General features: G+C 49.0%; 1 protein-coding gene and 1 non-coding gene across 8 annotated transcripts in view; one reads left to right on the top strand and one right to left on the bottom strand.

The window, feature by feature from the left end:
* Nucleotides 1-24738, top strand: part of Fanca (FA complementation group A) — a 60519-nt gene that overhangs the window by 31948 nt on the left and 3833 nt on the right. For 4 of the 7 annotated variants that reach the window (XM_039097889.2, XM_063278163.1, NM_001401252.1 and 1 more), the window contains 17 exons: nt 2237-2350; nt 3350-3489; nt 4230-4300; nt 4528-4624; nt 4757-4944; nt 7029-7125; nt 9141-9317; nt 10309-10382; nt 11618-11746; nt 16548-16626; nt 19445-19617; nt 20153-20258; nt 20332-20391; nt 20489-20593; nt 21844-21956; nt 23372-23507; nt 24482-24544. In XM_039097889.2, coding sequence (XP_038953817.1) covers nt 2237-2350; nt 3350-3489; nt 4230-4300; nt 4528-4624; nt 4757-4944; nt 7029-7125; nt 9141-9317; nt 10309-10382; nt 11618-11746; nt 16548-16626; nt 19445-19617; nt 20153-20258; nt 20332-20391; nt 20489-20593; nt 21844-21956; nt 23372-23507; nt 24482-24544 — 1922 coding nt within the window. Of the gene's footprint in view, nt 1-2236; nt 2351-3349; nt 3490-4229; nt 4301-4527; nt 4625-4756; nt 4945-5126; nt 5374-6529; nt 7126-9140; nt 9318-10308; nt 10383-11617; nt 11747-16547; nt 16627-19444; nt 19618-20152; nt 20259-20331; nt 20392-20488; nt 20594-21843; nt 21957-22992; nt 23508-24481; nt 24545-24738 lie in introns of those variants that run through there. The other 3 variants (XM_039097892.2, XR_005496676.2, XR_010060017.1) reach the window with 3 other exon arrangements.
* On the bottom strand, nt 13695-13755 carry LOC120098676 (small nucleolar RNA SNORD43). Its single transcript, XR_005497100.1, has one exon. It is a non-coding gene; the product is annotated as a small nucleolar RNA SNORD43 (small nucleolar RNA).

Raw genomic sequence — 24738 nt, 5'->3', positions numbered from 1 at the left:
GTCCCCTTATGATTTTAAAAGAAGTGTATAGGGCACATTCATTGTTCAGAGTAACATTTTCTAGAGTGCTCGCATGCGTTTTCCTAGGTCTGTCCAATTCTCTTGCCTGTTTCTTTTTTCTTTTTCTTTTTTTTTTTTTTTGAGTTTGTTTGTGTAGCTGTACTTTTTTTTTCTTTCTTTTCTTTTTTTTTTTTTATTAACTTGAGTATTTCTTATTTACATTTCAAGTGTTATTCCCTTTCCCGGTGTCCGGGTAAACATCCCCCTAATCCCTCTCCCTCCCCTTCTTTATGGCTGTTCCCCTCCCCATCCTCCCCCCATTGCTGCCCTCCCCCCAACAATCTCGTTCACTGGGGGTTCAGTCTTAGCAGGACCAAGGGCTTCCCCTTCCACTGGTGCTCTTACTAGGATATTCATTGCTACCTATGAGGTCAGAGTCCAGGGTCAGTCCATGTATAGTCTTTAGGTAGTGGCTTAGTCCCTGGAAGCTATGGTTGGTTGGCATTGTTGTTCATATGGCGTCTCCTCGAGCCCCTTCAAGCTCTTCCAGTTCTTTCTCTGATTCCTTCAACAGGGGTCCTGTTCTCAGTTCAGTGGTTTGCTGCTGGCATTTGCCTCTGTATTTGCTGTATTCTGGCTGTGTCTCTCAGGACTCTTGCCCGTTTCTTGACTGGCTTGTTTCTCTTTCTCTGTGTAGTCGAGTTCTTCCTAATTCTGGATAGCAGTCTCCTATCACATGAGTAGCTGGCAGAGAGCTCCTCCCATTCTCTGACCTGTTTGCTTCGCTCGCTCTGCAAAGGCCTTTCGTCTGATGCAAGCCTTCCGACTCTTGCGCTTACTTCCCACTCTGCTGGAGTCTGCTATTCAGACTTGCCTGTGCCTTGTCTTCCCATGTGTTTCAGGTCCTACAGCCTTCAGTCCATCCTTAACTGATCCTCTAGTCATGAGAGGAGCAGTGTTCACATCTCTGTCTTCTACATACGAAGCTCTAGTTTCCGCAGCACCATTTGTTAACACTTCTTTCTCCAGTATCTGGTTCTGCCACCTTTGTCAGTGGCTGTGGCGACGGGCGTAGCTGCACAGTTCTGTACTTGTATCTGGTTTCTCCTGAGCCCTCTGTTCCAGCAGCGCACGTGTCTGTCTGTCCTTGTGCCAGCGCCATGCTGGGCTGCTGTGGTTCTAGTATGATTGAGATTGGATACTGTGATAACTCCTGCATTGTTCTCCTCCACGGGTTCTCTGGTTGCTTTGAGCTCTTGATCTTCTGAGACTCCTGCTCTGGAGGCTGAAGGGTGCCTGTGGGTGCCACAGCACATGTGTGGAGGTCAGAGAACAGCTTGTAGCAGTCGGGTCTCTCCTGCTGTTTGGGTTCTGGGAATCTAAGGTTGACAACAGGCCCTGTCGCCTCTGAATCAACTCATTGATTCTTGTTTTTCTCTCAAAACATGGTATATTTTCCTTTAATTAAAATGGCATGTGCTCAGGTTCATACCAGTGCCTTTGGCAAATAGAACATCTGGATGAGTCAGTCTTCCTGCTGTGAGCCCGAGACTCTGTTTCTTCACATCCTGTTATAAAGAGAACATGGCCATGTTCCTGACAAGTTTGGGAAATGGAAAAAATCGTTATGTGTCTGTGGTTCTGATCCTACCCAGGCCTTGTTCCTGTCCCTTTGTTTGTGTGTGTCACAGTTATATATGTCTTTTTTTATCATTTTAAAATTATTTTCTGTATATGGGTGTTTTGCCCCCATATATGTGTGTGTTTGGTCCCCTCAGAGGCCAGAAGAGGGCGTCAGATTCCCAGAGACTGGAGATGCAGATGGTTGCGAGCCATAGGGTGTTTGCTGGGACTTAGACCTGAGTTCTCTAGAAGAGCAAGCTCCCCTCTGAACCCCTGAGCCATCTTTCCAGGCTGTCTGTGTGTGTGTGTGTGTGTGTGTGTGTGTGACTAGGAATTAAACCCAGTGTCTTGAACGCTCTAGGCACATGTTCTATCTTGAGTGTCATCTCCTGTCTCGATGTCTTTAATTTTGATACTATATGTAATATCTACCATCTTGGAAGAGAAGACCTCCCAGAGACTGCCTGCTCTCCACACAATACAGCACACAACTGATGTACACAACCGTGGTGCTCAGCATTCCCCAAGCGTGTGCGCCTTTTGTATTTATAATAATGTCATTGCATGTGATTCACATTTGACCTCATCTTTAAAATGCCCCTGCCCTGCTCAGACACCACCTCGGGACAAAGGACAGAAACCAACTGTGCTGAACGGCCCCTGGGACTGCTCACGGCAGCACTGGAGGAGCTCAGAGCTCTAATGACAGACCCCACCCAATACAGTGGTAAGAAACGGGGACGAGGCAGTGTGCTAGTGTGTGCGCTCTGGGTGCCTGCGTGCTGCCATCATAGTGACAGAGGCTGGCTCGTCACTCCTGGAGCTCAGTGTTTAGCAGGGATTCAGAGTGATGGGGATGGCGGCCTCTGTACTGTCATACCCAGGGCAGGACCGGAGGGATGGGGATACTGTCACGATGCTGGGGGCTGGAGAGAGGCCTCCAGCACCATTCCTCACATGCACATATCCACACAGAGCATACACAGTCGTACACATAGCTGAAGGTGACCAGGAATGAAACCACTCTGAGTCCTTCACTGTGTAAGGACCCACATCCAAACCCAAAATCTGTTTTTATGCAGAGTGGCCTTGGCCTTACTGTGGATTGATTTTACAGAGGCTAAGACAGCTTTGCGGGAAAGCACCGTGATGTTAGTTCATTGCCATAGCTCTGGTGAGGCTGCAGCTCCTTCACCCTCTTCAGACCTGGTGTCCAGACGTCCGAGCAGAGCCTCCGAGGCTGCTGTGCGGAACATGGTGCCGGGTGTGGCTTTGTGTGTACATATGGACTCCTGCAGCGTAGCCCAGGCTTGCCTAAGTTTTGGAGCTCAATGTTCTTCCGGCCTCAGCTTCCCATTCATCGCCACGTCCAGCTGAGAAAGTAGCATTTGTTGGACATTAGGAGGAGGTCCAGTGCTTAGCACCAGGCTAATGGACGTCAGATCAGCTCTGACAAAGCAACAGAAGCTGGCATGCGTGAGTGAGTCACTGAGGCCTTTGCAGTGACCCTCGGTCTCCTGGGTCTATGAGGCTCTGTGCTTAGACAAGTGCGAGTGTCACACCTCAGGCTGTGGCTGCTGCAGTGTGGCTACCCTTCCATTCAGAGCAGGCTCCTCGTTAGGGTGTGACAGCGTGGCCAGTGCTCCCTAGTGTCCTGTGAGGCCATGCCAGTGTTTCTTGACATTCTTCTCGTGCCTTACTTACATAACTGCGTCTGTGTTTGCAGTTATATCTGCTCAGGTGGCTGTGGTTTCTGAAAGACTAAATGCTGCTCTGGGACACAGGAACGATGATGATGTCAGCCTCCGGAGATCAAAGATTCAGCTCAGTGTCCTTCTGCCCACACTCCAGAGTCAGGACCAGGGGGTATGTCCATGGGGCCTCAGGACCCAGCGGTGGCCCTCCTTAGATGATATAAAAGGTGTGCGGTGAGATGTTGAGCACTCAGCACTGGCCATGCCTCTGTTGGTCAGCCGCATCTGTCTGCTTGGGGCTAAAGTGTTCTTAATTCCACTAAGCTGAGGCTTTGTGTCTCTACATCCCAAGTATGGGATTACAGGTGTGCTGGGGTCACAAGTGCACTGGAATTGCAGGTGTGCTGGGGTCACAGGTGCACTGGAATTGCAGGTGTGCTGGGGTCACAGGTGCACTGGAATTGCAGGTGTGCTGGGGTCACAGGTGCACTGGAATTGCAGGTGTGTTGGGGTCACAGGTGCGCTGGGATTATAGGTGTATTCCACCACCTGGTTGTTGCATTTTAAAGAAGCCCATGTGACAAAAGCTGTTTGTAGCACCAGAGCCCATAATGTTTACTTTTCTGTCCTGTACAGTCAGTGTTTTCCTATCTTCCCATGAGGCACCATCAAGTTCCTAGTACACTGATTCAGTCCTGTGATTTGAATGCAAGCCTGACAGCCTGAATTTGATCTCCGTTTCCCATGATGCAGTAGCAGAGAACTGGCTCCTGACAGTTCTGCCCCCGCCCCCCAACACACACTTACAACACAAGATAAATAAAAACTGTGTGCAGCCTTTGCTCTGGTCCTGGCTGTATAGGCCTGCTTCATGTCGCTCTACTGTCCTGACAGTAATGTGTCTCCTCCCAGGTTGTGGATCTCCTGCTCACAGCCTTCTGTCAGAACCTAATGGCAGCCTGTAGCTTTGTGCCCCCAGAGAGGTAAGGGAGATGTGTATCTGTCATGGGGTGCTGGGACCACAGCCAAGCGGAGTGAGCTCTGTTCCCAAGGATGGCGAGGCTGGGCTTGTCAGATAGGGATGCCATTGAAGGTGGGTGTTGTGGGTTATCTAACCGCTGCTGTGTGAAAGAGCCCTGGCCCTTTCACTGGTCGTGGAAGCAATGTACGGAGCTCTAGCCAGGCCATGACTTGTCCTCTGCCTCTGCAGGCAGAGCTCCTGGGCTGTCCTTTTCGTGAGGACCCTTTGTGGACACATGCTCCTCCCGGCAGTGCTCACTCGGCTGTGCCAGCTGCTCCGCCACCAGGTAGTCTCCCGCTCCCCGAAGATCACCTCCCAAGGCTGCGCAGAGCCTAGGCTGATGCCAGCTGCTGCTGCTCTGTAGGTTTGGGCCATCCGGCTTGGGGACAGACTGTCGGTAACTTTGTCCTTATTTCAGGGTCCAAACTTGAGTGCCCCTCACGTACTGGGCTTGGCTGCTCTTGCTGTCCATCTGGGCGAGTGCAGGTCCACACTTCCAGAGGTGGATCCAGGTGTTCTCGCTCCTCCCAGCAGCCTCTGCGTCCCTGACTTCTTAAACAGCCTCCTGACCTGCCACACGAGGGACTCTCTGCTCTTCTGCATGAAGTAAGCCACTCCCGAGTCTCCCAGCAGTTGTTCTCCCCTCTTAAAAACTGACAGATATTCAGCAAATAAATTATGAGAGGCCATAGGCTGGAGAGATGGTTCAGTGTTTAGAGCACTGGCTGCTCTTCCAGAGGACCCGGGTTCTAGTCCAGCCCCACGTGGCACCTCACATCTGTCTCCAGCTCCAGATGAAGAAAATCTGACTCCCATCTAATGAGGGAATCATAGGTCACCTCCTCTGCTGACACAAGGTTCCTCAAGATCCATCCCGTGGGAAGAGCAGATATGAAGTTCTGCTAATGCTTCTGCTTAGGCAGTGACGTGTAAGAAGCAGTGACGCTGGGTGCTGGTAGCGCATGCCTTTGATCCCAGCACTCGGGAGGCAGAGGCAGGTGGATCTCTGAGTCTGAGGCCAGCCTGGTCTGCAGGGTGAGTTCCAGGACAGCCAGGGCTACACAGAGAAGCCCTGTCTCAGAAAGAAAACAGAAACTAAACAGTGGATTAGTGTGCACTGTGTTTCCTGTTGGCTCTAACATTGTGTCATGTGTACTTCACAGATGTGTGGCATGCCCTGTGTCATGTGTACTTCACAGATGTGTGGCGTGCCCTGTGTCATGTGTACTTCACAGATGTGTGACATGCCCTGTGTCATGTGTACTTCACAGATGTGTGACGTGCCTATGTCATGTGTACTTCACAGATGTGTGGCGTGCCCTGTGTCATGTGTACTTCACAGATGTGTGACGTGCCTGTGTCATGTGTACTCACAGATGTGTGGCATGCCCTGTGTCATGTGTACTTCACAGATGTGTGACGTGCCTGTGTCATGTGTACTTCACAGATGTGTGGCATGCCCTGTGTCATGTGTACTTCACAGATGTGTGGCGTGCCCTGTGTCATGTGTACTTCACAGATGTGTGGCGTGCCTGTGTCATGTGTACTTCACAGATGTGTGACGTGCCTGTGTCATGTGTACTTCACAGATGTGTGGCATGCCCTGTGTCATGTGTACTTCACAGATGTGTGGCGTGCCTGTGTCATGTGTACTTCACAGATGTGTGGCGTGCCTGTGTCATGTGTACTTCACAGATGTGTGACGTGCCTGTGTCATGTGTACTTCACAGATGATGTGTGACGTGCCTGTGTCATGTGTACTTCACAGATGTGTTGCATGCCTGTGTCATATGTACTTCACAGATGTGTGGTGTGCCTGTGTCATGTGTACTTCACAGATGTGTGGCGTGCCTGTGTCATATGTACTTCACAGATGTGTGGTGTGCCTGTGTCATATATACTTCACAGATGTGTGGTGTGCCTGTGTCATATGTACTTCACAGATGTGTGGTGTGCCATGGTCACTGGGCTTACATCTCAGGCAACATTGTCTCGTGTTGCCTGGTATGGGCTACCTCAGTCTGCCCTGTGACACTCATGGGCTCTTGGGATGGGTGTGAGGCTGCCCAGGCATGGATGGTGATGCCACCGGCTCAGTACCGTTCCTGCCTCAGTCTCCCTTTCCTTCTTGCTGCTTCATCCTGTCCTTGAGTTCTGACTTTGGTCTGTGTCATGGTTTCCTCCTGCACAGCCTGGCAGCTGGTCGTGTCTGCGAGGGACCAAGCTGTACTATACCCAAGCCTGCCCCGCTGTACTGTAGCAGATGCTGTTGTCTCCTGAGACACGGAGTGTGTTTTGTCTGTAACACTTCAGACTCCTACACACACAGAGCAAAATACAAAGCCCACAAGCGCTGTTCACCTGAGCCGGAGGCACCTGCACCACCTTCCTGGCTGTGCCTTTCACTGAATGGCCGAGAGCCAGGCAGGGTCACGTCATTCCTCCAGGGTCTGGTTCGTCACACACATGGAGCAAGTGTGTCTCTGCTCGCCCATGCTGTGTGTCTGTGGTATCCCTGCCTTCCCTGTGGATGTGAGTTCTTGGAGGCAGCATCTCCCTCTCAGGAGGCACTGAACTTGGAACCAAGGCGGTCCAACAGTCCTTCAGATCAGGGAGTGATCTCGGGCCATGTAGTCTAAAACGTACTCAAGTTGGTTCAGTGAACTCAGTTTACTTTTCCTTCACTGCAGATTCTGCACAGCAGCAATTTCTTACTGTTTATGCAAGTTCTCTGCTCAGCCCTCTGCTTCCCTGCACAATTGTTTGTCTCCAGGTCTGATCCAAAAGGTACGTGTTTCCGATTCCTGCTTTTGATCTGAAGGTCTCTGGGTTCTGTGGCTTTCTTGTGTTTATGTCAGGACGTGCGTCATGACATGTCTGGTTGTCTGTCTGCTTGGGGAGTATTTCACACTGAGGGCTGCTGTTGCATCTCCTGAATTCAAATCGGGGCTAAAAAAGCAGCTGCTCAGTGTATGCTCCTCCTTTGAGTAGACACTGGTATTTATAGCACAAGTAAGTTAAAATCTACTAGGTAAAAATTCATTTTTTTTAAAAAAGGAGTCTTGCCCTTAAACCACAGTTATGCCTGTGTGCTTTTGCTTGGGGAGGCTTGTCTGTCTGTCTGTCTGTTTGGCTGGTTGGGTTTTGTTCTTCAGTACTAGGATCACACACACGTACTAAGCAAGTGCCCACCACCGAGCTACTAACCCAGACATCCTTTTCCTGAAGTTTGCTGAGCACCTCTTGGGTATGAACCTGGATTCTGACTGTAAGCTTCACATCAGATAAAAGAGAGAACATTTAAGAGGTGGAAGCCGGGCACGGGGGTGGGGTGGGGGTGGGGCTGTTGTGAAAGTTTAGGTTTTTTGTTCATTCGTGGTTGTCAAGATTGATTTTAATTATGTGTGAGGGCAGGGAGTACAGATGGCTGCAGAGCCCAGAAGAGGTGGGCTGGAGTCACAGGCCCATGTGAACACCCAGTGGATGCTAGGAACTGTACTCTGGCCTTTATGATAGAGTAGCAATACCTGAGAGAGGTGTCACGCGCCTTGAATTCCAGCACTCAGAGGCCAGCCTGCTCTACAGAGCAAGTTCCAGGATAGCCAGGGCTACATAGACAAACCCTGTCTCCAAAAAAGAAAGAAAGAAGGAAGGGAGGGAAAGAGGGAGGAAGGAAGGAAGAGAAAAAATACAGCAACAAGAAACCCTAACCATTAAGCCATCTGTCCAGCCATGCTAAATTGAATAGAGAAATTTGATATCAATAAATGCATGAATGAATGAAATACCCAAAAAGAAGAGAAGGGACTATCAAGATGGCTCAGTGGGTAAAGATACTAGCTGCCAAGTTTGGGGAACTGGGTACAATCTTAGTAATAAATATGTTGGAAAGAGATGTTCTCTCTCTCTCTCTCTCTCTCTCTCTCTCTCTCTCTCTCTCTCTCTCTCTCTTACACACACACACACACACACACACACACACATTATAAATGAGAATCTTAAAGCACCAGGGCTGATGGTATAGCTCAGTTGGTCAAGTGCGTGCCTAACAAAAAGCCCTGAGTTGACCCCAGCACCAGATAAAGCAGATGTGACCCTGTAATCTCAGCACTCAGGAGCCAAGACCAAAAGGTCTTGATCAAGCCTCCCAGGGTTGAGGCTAGCCTGGGCTTCATGTGACCCTGTCTCCAAATAATGAAATAATGAAGAGATTCAACAGACAGCCTTTGAAGAGTCTCTGTGCTTATGGGCCCTGCCCAGACAAAGGAAATCAGACCTGAAGCATTCTGGGAATCCAGGCTACGTCCATGCTTTGAGGGGCCTGGTCCTAGGGCCTGGATGCAGATTGAAGACCCAGCATGGTTTTGTGCAAAGGGTTAAATAGTCAGGTTCTTGTTAAATAGGGGCAGAGAGCCCTCCTCCCTGATCAGTACCGTGTCACTGAGGAGACACTTCTGGTGCTGTCTGTGCGGCTCTCATTGCTGCTGGGCTAGCTCACAGGGGACTCGAGGGAGGGCGGGGGTGCAGTATAGATGCAGGGCTTGAATGGGCCCCTCCCAGCAGCAACACACTCTCAACAAGGCAACCCCAAGTCTTCACAAACAGTGCCAGGGCTTAGGGAGACTCCAGGGAGCGTCCTGCTTCCCGGGTCCTCCTCCTCCCCTGCTCCCCAACATGCTGTGCGTGTCAGGGCTGTAATGGGTCCACAAGAGGCTGGCAGGTAAGGTCTCCTGGTGGGATGGTGTCTAGGTGTGCCCTGGTGAGTGTTTCACACACTGTGAACTTCTCCCTGTCTGTTTCAGTTTCAGTTCATTGTGTTAAGATTGTTCCCAGAGGCCAGAGCACCTTGCAGTCCAGAGCACACAGCTCGCATTCCCTGGAAACTTCTGTATCTTCCTTCTGCAGACTGGCCGAGAGCTGCGCTCTCTCTGTGGAGATGGAGCAGCTTCCAAGAGCTGTTAAAGGAGGAGGAATTTCATGTAGGTTTCTGTGTCTTCCACTATTTTACATAGCCTGTGTGTGTGTGTGTGTGTGTGTGTGTGTGTGTGTGTGTCTGTGTCTGTGTCTGTGTCTGTGTGTCTGTGTCTGTGTGTGTCTGTGTCTGTGTGTGTGTCTGTGTGTGTGTATGTGTGTGTTTGTGTATGTGTGTGTGTCTGTGTGTATGTCTGTGTCTATGTGTATATGTGTGTGTGTCTGTGTTTGTGTATGTGTATGTGTGTCCGTGTGTATGTCTGTGTCTGTGTGTCTGTCTATGTTTGAGTTGCTGTCTGCCACAGAGAGGGTTGGTCTGTCATGTGGGTTGTTTTTTTTTTTTTTTTCCGGAGCTGGGGACTGAACCCAGGGCCTTGCGCTTGCTAGGCAAGCGCTCTACCACTGAGCTAAATCCCCAACCCCAGTCTGTCATGTGTTATTGTTTTGTTTTGTTTTTATGGAAAGTGAGATTTTTGAGATTAGGGTACACTGGTATGTGAGGTTGCTTTAAGAATTTTCATAAGAGGGCTGGAGAGATGGCTCAGCGGTTAAGAGCACCCGACTGCTCTTCCAGAGGTCATGAGTTCAATTCCCAGCAACCACATGGTGGCTCACAACCATCTGTAAAGAGATCTGATGCCCTCTTCTGGTGTATCTGAAGACAGCTACAGTGTACTTATATATAATAAATAAATAAATCTTAAAAAAAAAAGAATTTTCATAAGAAAAAACAAAATATAAGATGCCATGAATATTTGAAGGAGAGGGCTGTGGGTTTTTGTTTGGTTGCTTGTCTGGTTGGTTGTTTCAGGAAGGATGTCACTAACCCTGGCTGACCTGGAACTCACTCAAACTCACAGAGATCTGCCTATCTCTGCTGGGATTAATGGTGTGTGCCACCATGCCCAACTCAGATCTTTGTTTTTGAGGTAAAATGACAAATGCTTATAACAGTGTGGTTTGTGTCTCATCCCTTCCCTGAATGTTTCTGTCACTCAGTTAACTTACAGAGATTGGATTCAGTTGGAACTGGAAATTCAACCTGAAGCTGATGCCCTCTCAGGCACAGAAAGGTAAGAGTTCGGGGGAGCTGCCCACGACAGCATCACCACAGTCCCTTTCCTACAGCCAGCCTGGGTGTGATGCTCAGGTTAACTGAGAAATGTTTGAGCACACCTTCAGCCATTTGCTTCTCTATTGAAAAACCACAAAACCGTGTGCCAGCGTGCCCCAAAGCTGGGGCTACAGAGTGACTGAGACATGCCTACCTATCTAGATTGTACCATTGTACAGATAACCACAATTGAGCTCTATGCTGGGACCCTGCACCCACTAGAGCCCATATAGAGAGTGTGTATATGTGTATAATATGTCAAATAAATATATGTACATGCATGCGTGTGTGTGTGTGTGTGTGTGTGTGTGTGTGTGTGTGTGTGTGTGTGTGACCTGCAGAGGACAGAAGAAGGAGGTAGATCTTTTGGAACTAAAGTTACAGACAGATGTTGCTGCCATGTCAGTGCTGGAATGTGAATCTGGGTCCTTTGCCAACAGCCAGAGCTCTAACCACTGCGCCATCCCTCCAGGCTTATCAGCCTCACTTTTTAACCCTTGGGTCACTGTTATCTTGCCATGTTTTAGGGATTTCCTGCCCAACCCCATGTTAGCAGAGCTAGAGATTGGAGATGGAAGTGAAGGCTTTCTCCGTGCTAAGGAAGCACTCCATGGATAAATCCTGTTCCCGCCATCCTTCCTGCTTTAGTCCCACTCCTGATACTCAGTCCACATGGACAAAGCAATGCCCCTCTGTGAACCTCACCTGCTCTTTGTGGTGTGAGAGATCTCACTTGTGTTTGGCTATTTCCACTTAGAACAGTCACCATGTCCTTGAGAGCTTTCCCTTGGGGTAGGTATTACCACTGTCTGTGGCCACTGACCAGTCATCCACAGTTGGGATTTCTCAGCCATCCCTCTTTGGGCTTATGTGGGTCAGACCACCGGGTGACTCAGCCTGCACTGACACAACTACCTGCTCATTCACTGGGTCGTAGATGGAGTCAGCAGTCACTCTGCAGAATTAGCACTCTATCCAGCTTTGATGACAGAATTTCACCTGAGAGTGGGCTTTTCCACAGGACTGGTCCCCTGCCTTTCAGACGATGAAGCCTCACTCTCCCATGAGTCCTCAGGCTGCTGGGGTTAGCTCCTCCTTGGCCCAGTCACTGGCACTGTTCCTCTCAGAGACTGCTTCAGGACGTTAAGCACCCCTGGTTAACTCAGTGCTGACCTAGGCCTTCGACTCTTACAGACATGACTTCCACCAGTGGGCAATCTATGAGCGCTACCTGCCAGCACCGTCAGCTATGGGAGGCTGTGGTGGGGACCTGGAGGCGGCGTGCACAGTCCTTGTCAGCGAGCTCATGGACTTCCACCAAAGGTCAGCCACTCGGTACTCAAACTTGCTCTCTGCTGGTGACAGCACATCAGCACAACTCATATAAGCTCACAGTGTCGTCTTCTGGGTGGAACTCCTCAGTCAGCATGTCATCGAAGGTCACAGTATGGCTTCTGCATGGCGTTCATTCATGTCAGCCCAACAGCACTGTAGGAAGTGCTTTGTTCAGAGTCTCACTCAGTCCTCCTGTCTCAGCCTCCGAGGGTTGGGTGACAGTTGTGAAGGAGACTGGTCCATCCCCTCGTCCCCACCAGCTCTTGAGCAGCACTGGAGGAGAAGGTGTTGTGTGAGGCTGGCCTGTGACTGCGCAGACTCGCCAGCCCTTAGCCGTCCACCCCTTGCCGCAGAACTGCCTGCTCTCCACATTTCACAGAAACAGAATGGCATGCAGTCTTGTGTTCCTGGCTTATGCCACTGTGCAGACATTTTCAGGGTTCATCCAGCAAGAGTATTTCATTATGGATAAATAATGCCACTGAACTGCTGGGAGCTTAGCCTGGCTGAGTCCTCTCTTGAAGGTAGCTGAGGGGGAGGAGCATTGCTGGGAGCAGACTTGGTCTGGAAGGAGATTAAGGCTGCCTCTATGATAACATTGACCTGTCTGTCTTTAAGTTTCTCTGAAGCAGAAGCTGCAGGCCTCTGGGCAATAACACTGATTGTTAACAGCAGGGGATTAATTGGTGTGGCTTCTTTCTCTCTTGCCCAGAATCAGCTTGCCAGGAAGGAGGGAGGTTTAGAGCAATAAATCTTTATTGAACCAGGAGAAGAGATCACAGAAGGAAAAACTTTTACATAAGCAAATATGTATAAACACACATACATATATACATTAATGCACACACATTCATACACATGCACACACTCCTGTTGGGTCCTTCTAGTTATCTCACATTTACATGCACACACACTACATATGCATATGGAGCAAAAGCCCAACTGCCAGTGCAGAAAGAACTCATTCATGCTGGATGAAAACTAAGCTTCAACCTTTGTTGCATAAAGAAAAGGCTTCTACCCTTTTATTGCTAAATGAATTAAACCCAAGTCTGTAAGGAAGCTTTGTCCTCTTTAGTAAGACTAAGCCTGCCTTGTTAAGAGAAAACCTGTTCCATCCCATGGTGAGGAGAAGGCCGCCTGCTCGTCCTGCTCTCTCTGCAGTGACTTCTTTGTCTTCCTCTCTGCAGCGAGTACTGCTCTCTCCTTCCTCCTAATTCTGTTCTCTCCCCCTGCCACCTAATGTCATCGTTTCTAGTTTTTTGTACCTTTTAGGAGAATAGATCGCATGGTATCTATTCAAAACTTAATGCAAGTTTAAACAAATTCAAGTCATAATGTGAATAAGACATTCATGACAGAGATGTTTGCATGTCTTTCCATTAAAACTAGTTATCTGACTAGACATTCATTTCCTCTCTCTAGCTCCACGGGTTCATTGGAAGTTAGTATACGTTAACAATGAGGCTTTGTATAGATAAACCCAGTCAGAATTTTATCTTCTGTCCTTATACCTACAGAAAACTGCTCATTCCCTTTCATGACCTTTGGTTAATTGTTTTCCAACGTAAGGAAGGTGTTCCTAAGTTGTAAGTCTTAGCAGTTCCTGCTCTCTATCTCAGAAGCAATTAAGTTGTGTCAGGTGAGGCCTGGAAGAATTCCAATTACAGTTTTTATATAGGAAAGAGCTCTAGTTGAACCCCTAATTATTTTATTTTCTTTTTTTTTTTTTTTTTTTTTTTTTTTTGGTTCTTTTTTTCGGAGCTGGGGACCGAACCCAGGGCCTTGGGCTTCCTAGGCAAGCACTCTACCACTGAGCTAAATCCCCAACCCCTTTTATTTTCTTTTTTCCTTTTTTCTCTTTTTTCCTTTTTTCTTTTTTTTTTTCTTTTCATTTTTTCCTTTTCCTCCCTCCCTCCCCCTCCCCCCCTCTTTCCAAATCAGAACATGACAATCAGCATGTTTCTGCCCACCCATCAAAGGGTTCATCATTTGTGAAGCCCTAATTATTACTAGTGTAGTTTTGGGAATTCTTACAGAGTCATCACTAGGAGTTAGGAAGTCATCTACTTGTTTGTGTAGCATCACTTCAACTCAGTCCATCTTTGCTGGGCTGAAGTCTGCCCAATAGGGTGGGCTAATGCCCAGCGGGGGGATCATATCAATTTTATAAGGACAGGAAAGGCATATCAGCTGCAGGAATCAAACCCTGAGATTTGTCCCCCTGGGCCTTGCTACAAGAGGCAAAGGTCACAATCCACAGTGAAACCATCTCAGAAAGCCCACCCGCTGGCCTTTAGCCTGTCCTAGATGGCTCCTGACATTGAACAGCATACATCATCTCTGTAATTCCTTCTGCCACTGGTAGACATTTGCTTGCTTCTGCTGTTTGGCTATTGTAACATTGCTCTGACCTTTTTTGAATATAGGTTTTGTGGAGCCCTGGGTCACTGTTTTTCCTCGGCATACACAAGAGTGGACTAGTGGATAATAATACAGTTTTTCAAAATGTTTTCACATGCTGGCTCTGCCGTATTATAGTCTGCCTGCGGTAGAGAGAATTCAGAGGGTCCCACAACACTATCTTTTCTGATTGTAGCCATTCTAGGGTATGAAGTTCTGTTTTAATGTTGTCATTTGAGGTTTTTTTTTTTCTTTGTGATGATGGATCATTTAGAGAAATATCTATTAGAATTTCTCCCTACCCCAGCCTGCCCATCCCAGCTGTCTTTTGTGCTACTAGAGATCAAACCCAGGGTCCCACACAGACTAGTAAAGTAGTCTGAGGACACCACATCCTTTAAACTGGTCTGCCTGGCTGAGCTGCAGTTCTTCACCTGTCCTACACAGACACTTAGCACACAGAGGGACAGAGTTTCTCCTGTTCCCTGAACTATCTTTTCACCCACTTGATAATGGTCAGTGAATGAATGATGGATGAATGAATGGATGATGAATGGATGGATGATGGATGGATGAATGAATGATGGATGGATGAAGGAATGATGAATGGATGAATGAATGATGGATGGATGATGGATGGATGGATGATGAATAGATGAATGGATGGGTGGATGATGGATGGATGAATGATGAATGTGCAGAGGTCTGATTCATTTGTTTTTACTTCTAGCTCTTATTCTTAGGTCTTTACTTCCTCTGTTCGAGGTAGAGGTCCACATTATTCTTTCGCATGTCCTTGTTGAGAAAACTGTACTTCCCCCGTGGTAGTCTTGATGTCCTTGTCACACACGGGTCACTCACAGGAGAGTTTATCCCGAGGCCCTTGGTTCTGTCTGCTGTCTCAGGGTGTTATTCTCTGATGTGGCTTTGAAGTAAGTCTTGATATCTCAAAGTGTGAGTCTTTCAGCATTGCTCCTTTTAGAGATTGCTTTGGCTATTCTGGGTCCTTTGTGATTTCACTTGGATTTTACCATCAGTAAATTGTTGTTTTGTTTGGCTGTTTGGGGGTTGGGGTTGTTTGCTTGTTTGTTTGTTTGTTTGTTTGTTTGTTTTTCTACAAACCCAATTGGGATCCTTATGGAAACTGTGTTAGATCTCTCCACCACGTTTTCCTATCCATGGTCACAGGGTTTTTGTTTAAGTTTTGACTTATTTTACCAATATTTTAGGTTTTTGTGGTTACAAGTCTAATAATATTTGCAAAATATAAGACTTCTATTAATAAGTATTTTATTTTGTTTGTATTAAGACATGGTCTCACCTTGTAGCTTTGTCTAGCCTAGAACTTGATATGTAGACTAGGCTGACCTTGAACTCCCAGAGATCCTCCTGTCTCTGTATTTTGTTTTCACTGTGACTGTAAGTGGAATGACTGGCTTTTTTCCCCCAATTATTTATGCAGAACATACAGAAACACAATGGAGGCTTGTATATGGAGGCAATAAACTGAGTTCCTTGCTGTAGGTTCTTTCTGAGTGAGTCGCTCCGGCTTTACTGCGTGTGAAGTCATGTTCCTTGTCAGTGCCATCGTTCAGCTTTTGTGCCGTTGTTAAGTGTATGAATTAGTTTGGGGAAGTTAAACCTCCCACGACAAACAACACTTGGTGTTGGTACATTTTTCTTCCCTTACGAAAAAAGTTGTACGTGTAGGCAGGTGTGTGTGTGTGTGTGTGTGTGTGTGTGTGTGTGTGTGTGTGTGTGTGTGTGTATGCTCAAGCACAAATGCAAATGCAGAAGCCAGAAGAGGGTGTCAGCCACATGGAATTGTCTGTACAACATCCAGCATGTTACGGGGATGCTGGTATCTACCTTTAGTCCTCAGCGATTGCTGACACACATTCTTAACCTCTGCGCTGCCCCAGACACCCTCCCCTTTCTTTAAATAAGCTTTTGCAGCTCAGCCATGGCTGGATTGAAACTTGCTGTGTTGGCCAAGTTGGCATCAAACTTGTAGTCATCCTCCTGTCTCTGCCTCTTGAGTGCAGATATCACATGCCTGTGGCCTGCCATTTTTTGCATTGTTGATGTTTTTGACTGCTAGTACTTTGGGATTTTGCTGTTTTTTTTCCTGCTGTCAGTTACACGCAGGCACTCCACTGTGGAGGCAGGAGAAAGAATGGGCACCATGGTAAGCACTGCTGGCCAGCACTGAGAGGCACCGAGGTAGCACTGCTGGCCAGCACTGAGAGGCACCGAGGTAGCACTGCTGGCCAACAGCACTGAGAGGCACCGAGGTAGCACTGCTGGCCAACAGCACTGAGAGGCACCGAGGTAGCACTGCTGGCCGACAGCACTGAGGAGGCCTTTGTTTTACTTTCAATTCAAGGAGTTACAACCACTCAGAGGACTCTGATCTGGTTCTTGGTGGCCGCACAGGAAACGAGGATCTTCTTTCTAGACTACAGGTGAGTTAGAGAGCAACAGAGCCCAATGTGTTTGCTGCAGCAATCTGTCCTCTGCTAAGGTGTGTATGACGTTAGCATAATGGTGACTGACTGGACAGAACCGAGTGGGAACCATGGCAGAGACCTAGAGCAGCAGTGGCCTTTGAATGTATCCCACAGGTGAGCATCACAAGACCCAGGCACAGCTGTGATGCCAAAACTGTCTCCCGGCTTTGGAACATCCAAACTTTGACAGCAAAGCTGCCGCTGCAGTCCTCTGCTTCTTCGTGTTACTCAGCTGGGCTGCAGGCTCTGAGAAGTGACCTTAATAAGCCAGCCTGTGTAGAGGAAAAGAGCACATGGAGGCTTCAGGCTTTGTGGGCTCCCAAAATGAGCAGAATGCAGTGGAGTCATGCCGATGTTCCAGTGTCTCTCAGTCCATGTCTCTAGGTGGCCTCTTTCCAACCCTCCATGTTGTTGCCATGTCCTGTTGCTATGACAGTAACTGAGAAAATGGAGTTAAAGGCACAAAGGCCACTTGCCTTCATTGCCGTGGTCCTGTGGTGAGTCAGGACATCACAAGAGGGAGGGTGTACCAGACAGAGCAGCCAAGAAACAGAAAAGGAGCAACTGGGGACAAGGGAGATTCTTTAAAGCCCATCCCCATGAGGGTCCTCCAGCCAGGCTGACCTCTTTCGTGTTCTACCAGTTCCCAGTTCCATTCAGGGACATCCCCAACCATGGGCGGAGTCAGGGCCCTCACGAGCCTCTCATTCTCCACACTGGTGCTTAGGGACCAGCTTTCAGCACTGTCATTTAGAGGGCATCTCAGATCCAAACCATAGTAGTACATGTCACTTCATTAGACACATTGTATCTGTGGGTTCCTTCCATTCTTCAAGGGTCTGAATTCAGAAGTGTGGGGAGTTAGAACTGTGCATGATAAGAACTGAGGAAATCCCTCAAATGAGAGCATCCTACAGGCTGAAAGAGGCAGACACCCGGCTTCATCCAGACCTCTGTCTTCCCCACCCATCTCTCCTAGATGTCAGGGATTAGCCTGAGAGAGGCCCAGCCTGCATGTGGTTTTTAGGGTCACACAGCAGGCTGTGACAGTTGTGGGTGCTGGTCACATTATTTCTGTTGAGTAGACGGGACAGACAGACCTCCACTGTACAGGCCTCCACTGTAAATGGTATTCTGACAAGTTGTTTACTACTCTTAGCTCTACTATGACCTGGCCCCCCACCCAGCAGTTGAGAAAGATTCTTTTGGGTTTTTTTTTTTTTTTTTTTTTTTTTTTTTGAGCTGGGGACCGAACCCAGGGCTTTGCGCTTCCTAGGTAAGTGCTCTACCACTGAGCTAAATCCCCAGCTCTTTTGGGTTTTTTAATCACCTTTAGCACGGTTACTGGGGAGCTGCCCCTAACCTGTTGTCTGTGCGCTGACTGTCTCCTCCCCAGCTGTGCTCCCCAGAGTACTTGCTACCTCAGTCTCACTCAGGTTATTTCTGCTCTTAGTCTGTTCTGGGGATTTCACTAGGCCACGTGCCCCTGGTCCATCACCTCTAATGGAGACCTCCTATTCTCTCCGGCTCCTTTCTCCTCTCTTCTCCTCCTCCTCTTTTTCTTCTTATGATCCCTATCTGCGACCCCCAACCTGGTAACCAAAGCCCCACCCCTCTCTATTCTCCCCAGGAATTGGCTGCAGCCACTTTAATTGGGAGCAAAGTTTACACAACAAAGGCCTGTGTATGTGAGAAGTCCTCCCAACTGGGAGGCCAGGCCTTGGGGTTCAGAATTCAGCATTTGTATGCACAGCACCACACCAACCCCCATACTCCACACATCAGGAATTGTGTGGCATTACCTGCTCCCTGCCCATGACCCCCACAGTAGGGCCTTTCCCTCCACCCCTCAGGCCCACCTGGTTCTCACTCACGTGGCTCCTCCCAGGAGAGTGACGGGGTACAGGCTTCTGGCACTGAGACAGCATGCAGTAGCAGCAAGCCAGACAGTTCTGCCGGTGCAGTGCGAGCTCAGGGCCTGGCCCCTGTGGTCCTTATGAGGTGGATGCCTAGGATGCGGGATGACACTAAGATGGATGACAAGGTTTAGGGAAGCCAACTCTATGGCTTAGGCATTGAGTTGTCTGTTGACATGGCTCCCAGGTTACTGAGGATACCAGTCCTGTTCCTGGATCTGCCATCTTGTTTTTAAAAGAATTATGTATAAGATCCAAATCCAGGCCCAAAGTGCAGAGTTCACAGCTATTTGGGACACATGGGTCATTCTTTGGTATTTAAAAAGTCACATTTATTCTTCTGAAAAATGTTTAATTTACAAACAAAAAGAATGTGACAGCAGAGGACTCACCTTCAGCCCATCCCTGCATGTCTGTCCACCTGTCTACACCGAGCAGTAAGGGTGGCAGTGTGCAGCTCCAGGGAGACCTGGGGATGTATGCTGGCTGTCCCCTGTGCTCATTTATGTTTATAATTTAAAGATGGCTTCGTTTCTGTGGTACTGGGGGTGAGGCTTGAATGCAGAGTCTGCAATCTAGGCAAGTGCTCCAACCTAAGCAGGCCCCGGAATTTGCAGTCCTCTTGCCTCAGTCTCCCAATAGCTGAGCTACTAGGTCTGGTTAACAATGGCTTTCACAGGGAAGGGCTTGTGTCCTTGCCCCTCCTCACTCCCCATCCCTGTGGAGACAACCTTTCTCAGGCTCATCTCTCAAGGTCGCCAACTGAGTTCCACGGTGATCAGAGAACTTTTCTGCCCTCATTCATGTTTAGTGACACATCAGAGATAGAGGGTGGACTTGGTCCTGCTTTTTTCCAGGAGATGGCTATGGACCTGGAGCTTGATCAAGGTTCTGCTGTGCCCCGTGGCTGTTCTACTCCTGAGAGTCACTTTCTCTTTCGGGTGTTCAGAGGACGGCTGCAAGCTTTGGCAAGGCCAGGCAGCATGGCTACCAGCCTTAGGAGACAGCAGGAACTGCTCATATGCAAACGGTACCATCCAGCTCTCACGCTGGCCTCTGTCTTTAGCTTCCACTACTAACTGCTTGTTTCTATTATGTCTGCTCCATCTACACTTGGAGTGGTTCCAGCATCTCAGTGGCTCTCAGGAACAAGTGTAAAAAGTGTTTTGAATTCAAGTCTTTTTTCTTAGACTCAGGCATCTCTCTAGGAAAGGATGTGCTCTAAAGATGTTTTCTTTTTTTCTGATTTGTTTTGAAAGTGCAGTGCAACCGTTTTCATGAAATTCTCCCGTTAAGGATTGCTTCCTTAGACAGTGGTGCATCCTTCCACCTGCTTGTTGAAATTTTATTTATATTTTTTGAAGTGCATTTGGGGTATCCACAGTGCATACGCAGGAATTCAGAGCAAGGGACAAAGTGAGCTTTGTATTTAGAGCACACGAGCTCAGTGGGAACTAGAAGGGCTGGCTTTGAGCAGCATTGCTTGATCTGGAAAGTACTGTGCAGGGGAGGACACCCTGTCCATGTTGTCTGTCTTCACCACAATACACCCCTTTCTTTCCAAGGCTTCTCCTCCGTCTGCCTCCCTCTGTCCTTGTGGGCAGCCCCCAGGCCGGACAACCTGTCTCCCCGAACTGTGAAGAGTTCTTTAACCTGGTCACCTCTGGGTTGGTATGTGCAAACGCTCTGGGCTGGCCTTTCTACCTCTCCGCCCGTTTTGTGCTGACTTTGAACTGTTTTACAGAGAAACATCTGTTGCCACGGCAGTGTCCTGACCTACGACCTTACCATCCACTTCTTCAGGGTAATTTCTTTGGTTGCCTAGTGGTGCCCTTCGGGGCCTGGGTTCCCATGGGCACCTGGGTTGGCAGACTACTGAGCTTCAGGATGTTTTGCTGCAGGGGCTCCTCAATGTGTGTCTCCGAAGTCAAGACCCGGCGCTGGTGGCCAACCGCACACTGGCAGAATGCCAGACTAAGTGTCCCATGATTCTGACTTCAGCACTGGTATGTCTGGCCCAGTTGGGTTCCTCCCCCCACACTGCTCTCTTATGTATTCATGCACAGAAGTCAAAGAACTTGAAGCAGTCAGTTCTTTCTTCCCACTGTATGGGACCCTGGGGTTGAACTTAGCTCAGCAGATTTGGGAACACACATCTTTCCTATTGAGACATCTCACAGACCCTAGTCTTGGACATTTTTCCAAGAGTTGGGATTTGCAGTTCTCAGAAGGTTCAGTGTCCTACCCTGGTGGTTACTATTCACAAAATGTGTGAGAGAGTCTGGAACACTAGCTCAACATTTAAAAACAATGCTCTTCCAGAGGACCCAGATGGTGGTTTATGACTCATCTCTCAGGTTCCAGGGGACCCAACACCTTCTTCTGATCTCTACAGGCACAAAGCATGTGCCCACATTAAATACGTAAACATACATGCAGGCACAACTCATACATACATATATATACATATATAAACACACATACAAGGTAGGTAGCGCACAGTGGCTCACAAGACAGCCCTCTGCTCTTCAGTGCTGTCCCACCCACTACTCTGTTGCATCCTCTCACAAGTCCTCAACTACAAAGCTCACTGGAGGCTCCATGTCGGCTGTTCTGCATCCCAACATAACAATACCTGCAGATGCTAGTGACTGGTCCCAGAGGAGCTATTGGGGCTTCCTCTGACCCCAGGACCTCCATCTGGTTTGTTATTCTGACCAGAGGGGAGATGGTGGGTCCAGCCATGGCCAGTTTATTGGGTGGAATTAACACAGATGAACTATTCTGTATTTAGAAAGCTACTCTCAGCCTGGCATATTGAATTAGGCCAGGCAGCTCAATGCCAACATTACAGGGGTTTCCTCATACAGTGCCCTCCCTTCAAGCCTTGTCCCTGAGCAGAAGAACGCCTTATAGGCGAGCACTTGTGAGGCAGAAGAAGGCACAGGATCTTTGAGTTCAAGGCCAGCCTGATCTACAGAGAGTTCCAGGACAGCTAGGGCTACACAGAGAAACCTTGTCTCTGACCTCTGAATTCTAGGCCAGCCTGTGAGTCCCAGGATAGCCAGAGCTGTATGCTAAGACTCGGTCTCAAAAAGGAAAGCTATAAGTTGCGCAGCACAGCAATGTGATCCGTGTGACATCTTAGGAGTTCCTAGCTGACTGGCAGTTCGGTGTCTAGATGGTGGCCATCTCTCTCATGGCTGTCCACGACAATGTCCTTAATCTGCTTCCTGGTGATCTTCCCTTCTCATAGCTGTGGTGGTCAAGCCTGGAACCGGTGTTGTGTAGTCAGTGGAAGAAATGCTATCAGAGCACACTGCCTCAAGAGCTGCAGAGGCTACAGGAAGCCCGGAAGTTTGCTAGCAAGTAAGCTGTAGCCCTTGGGCTGGGCTATGTCTCTGGACATCTTTGAGTCTGAGGGCAGGGGTACTGGGATCGAGCTGGGTGACTGAGGGCAGGGGTACTGGGATTGAGCTGGCTGACTGAGGGCAGGGGGACCCGGGATTGAGCTGGCTGACTGAGGGCAAGGGGTACTGGGATCGAGCTGGGTGACTGAGGGCAGGGGCACTGGGATCGAGCTGGCTGACTGAGGGCAGGGGTACTGGGATTGAGCTGGCTGACTGAGGGCAGGGACACTGGGATCGAGCTGGCTGACTGAGGGCAGGGGTACTGGGATCGAGCTGGCTGACTGAGGGCAGGGGTACTGGGATTGAGCTGGGTGACTGAAGGCAGGGGTACTGGGATCGAGCTGGGTGACTGAGGGCAAGGGAACCCGGGATTGAGCTGGGTGACTGAGGGCAAGGGGTACTGGGATCGAGCTGGGTGACTGAGGGCAGGGGTACTGGGACTGAGCTGGGTGACTGAGGGCAGGGGGACCCGGGATTGAGCTGGCTGACTGAGGGCAAGGGGTACTGGGATCGAGCTGGCTGACTGAGGGCAGGGGTACTGGGATTGAGCTGGGTGACTGAGGGCAGGGGGACCCGGGATTGAGCTGGGTGACTGGCCTGTAAAAGAAGCTGCTCAGGTGCTCCTGAAGCCTGGTTTCACCAGGTTTGACTCCAGTTCACCCTGGCCCTGCATTCTGCTCTGATATTTAACACTCAGTGCCCACAGGGATAGCACAGGGCAGGGGGCAGGCTCTCACATCACTCCTCACTTGAGAGCCCAGTCAGATTTCTGCCAGTCCTGGCTGACCTACTCTCATGAGGAACACCAAGTTCCTGCAGCACCCAGGGAGTCCTCAGAGGGCCTAAACAAGACATTACTCTTTATGGAGGACTTCCTTCTGGTAGCTAGTATTGAATCCATATGTCTGTGTGTCCTCCCTGATCAGTAACCAAGTTGGTCTTGTTCCCAACTCTAATTCTACAAAGATCAGATTACTCCTTTTTCTCCTACACAGAACAGCAGCATTCGCTTTCTAACTTTTACCCTCATGGAAACTAAGATACCATGCCAGTAATAGAGTTAGCCTCTCGGGCTAGCCCGGTCACAGGCCCACACGGACAAGCAAGAATACTGAGAACTCAGTAGTACTATGGCCTCTTCCTTCAAAGCTCCTGGACCCCAAGATCCCATTAAGAGCTGGGCAGGACTAAGCTGGTTCCCTCAGAATGCTCTACATCTTATGTACAACGATGGCCCCAAACCTGAGAGACAGACACAATCGTTTGTAGTGACTCTGGGCCCTGCATTGTTTGAAAGGAGAGCCCTTGCTATTAAACAGACCCTGGTGGCCAGTACTGTGGTGTTCAGTGTCTGCAGCAATGTTTGTGTGTCAGTTTCGCCTCCGATTCAGCGGCCCCAGCACCCAGCCCCGCCTGGATCTCAGCTGCTGCACTGTACTTTGCAACTAGAGAAGCTGGGAGGGAAAATGTCACAACACATCTGAAGAGGCTAGACTGCGAAAGAGAGGAGGTAAAACAATTTTCCAGGGAGGCTGGCCCACTGGCTTTCCTTTTCCAAAGTAAAAACTGTTAGCCTAGTGTTTATTGGTAAAAGGCTTTACAGTTCTTTTGGAAGTGTTTTTGTTGGGCTTGTTTTTGCCTGTGTTACAACCTAGAATAAAGCTACCAGCCAGGGTTGGGGATTTAGCTCAGTGGTAGGGCGCTTGCCTAGCAAGCGCAAAGCCCTGGGTTCGGTCCCCAGCTCTGAAAAAAAGGAAAAAAAAAAGCTACCAGCCAATGTCCCCTCTTCCCATTGCTGTAGCCGTGACCCATGATGAAGGGCGCTTACAGAGAGCACCTCATAGGCACCCAAGGCTGAAGCTCTGCTTCTCTGCAAAGGTACAGAGAGGAACTGTTCCAACTTCTAAGCAAAGGGACAGTCAGGCCTTGAGTGCTGGGCCCTAGAGAAAGAGCCCTAACTACCCAGTGCCTTCTCTAATGTGTAGACCAAGATTTGTTGGGGACACAGAGGAAATGTGAACCAGCATTTGGGAAGGAAGTCACCCCCTCACTCCTGATACAGGTCCGCTGCTGGCTCATACTGTATATGCCAACCTAAAAACTACATCAGTAGTAGAGCCCAGTATTTGATGACTGTAATACAAATGCCCCAGGATTCTTCCAAGCCCCCTTTCCTGTTGCTTTTGAATTAATACGTGTGTATACAAAATAAATCAGATGTGGCCCTAACTTACTCTGACCTAAGCACCTGAACGATAGTGGGCCTGGCAGAGTGGTTCACACGAACAATCGTAGCACTGAGAAGGCTGGGGCAGGGAGACTGCTGGGATGAGTTTGAGGCTAGCCTGGGCTACATAGTGAGACCCTGTCTCAAAAAAGAAAAAAAAAGTGATTTAAGATTTTCCCCCCTCCTGCGATCTACTGAGGCTCTGGGCTCTAGAGTGTCAGCATGTGACTTTCATGTAGTAACTGTTTTCCTCCTAGCTCCTGATCACCCTCCTCTTCTTTTCCTTGATGGGGCTACTCTCGTCCTACCTGACCCAACGGGTAAGTCAGACCTTTCAGCTGAGGTAGCTTTTTCCCTGCACCCCTGGCTGGCTGGGAGCACCAGGTAATAAGTCCCATTCAGACTTCAGTTTGGATCTCTGGGTATCTATCTGAGTATTTGGTTTGCCTTTTGATGTCTTGCTCCTGAGCTTGGCAGAGACCTGGTGGGTGTGGGCACCTTTGTTCAGCTTGTG

This window comes from Rattus norvegicus, chromosome 19, assembly GCF_036323735.1.
Source record: "Rattus norvegicus strain BN/NHsdMcwi chromosome 19, GRCr8, whole genome shotgun sequence".
Taxonomy (NCBI): domain Eukaryota; kingdom Metazoa; phylum Chordata; class Mammalia; order Rodentia; family Muridae; genus Rattus; species Rattus norvegicus.
This window is presented reverse-complemented; position numbering and strand designations above follow the sequence as displayed.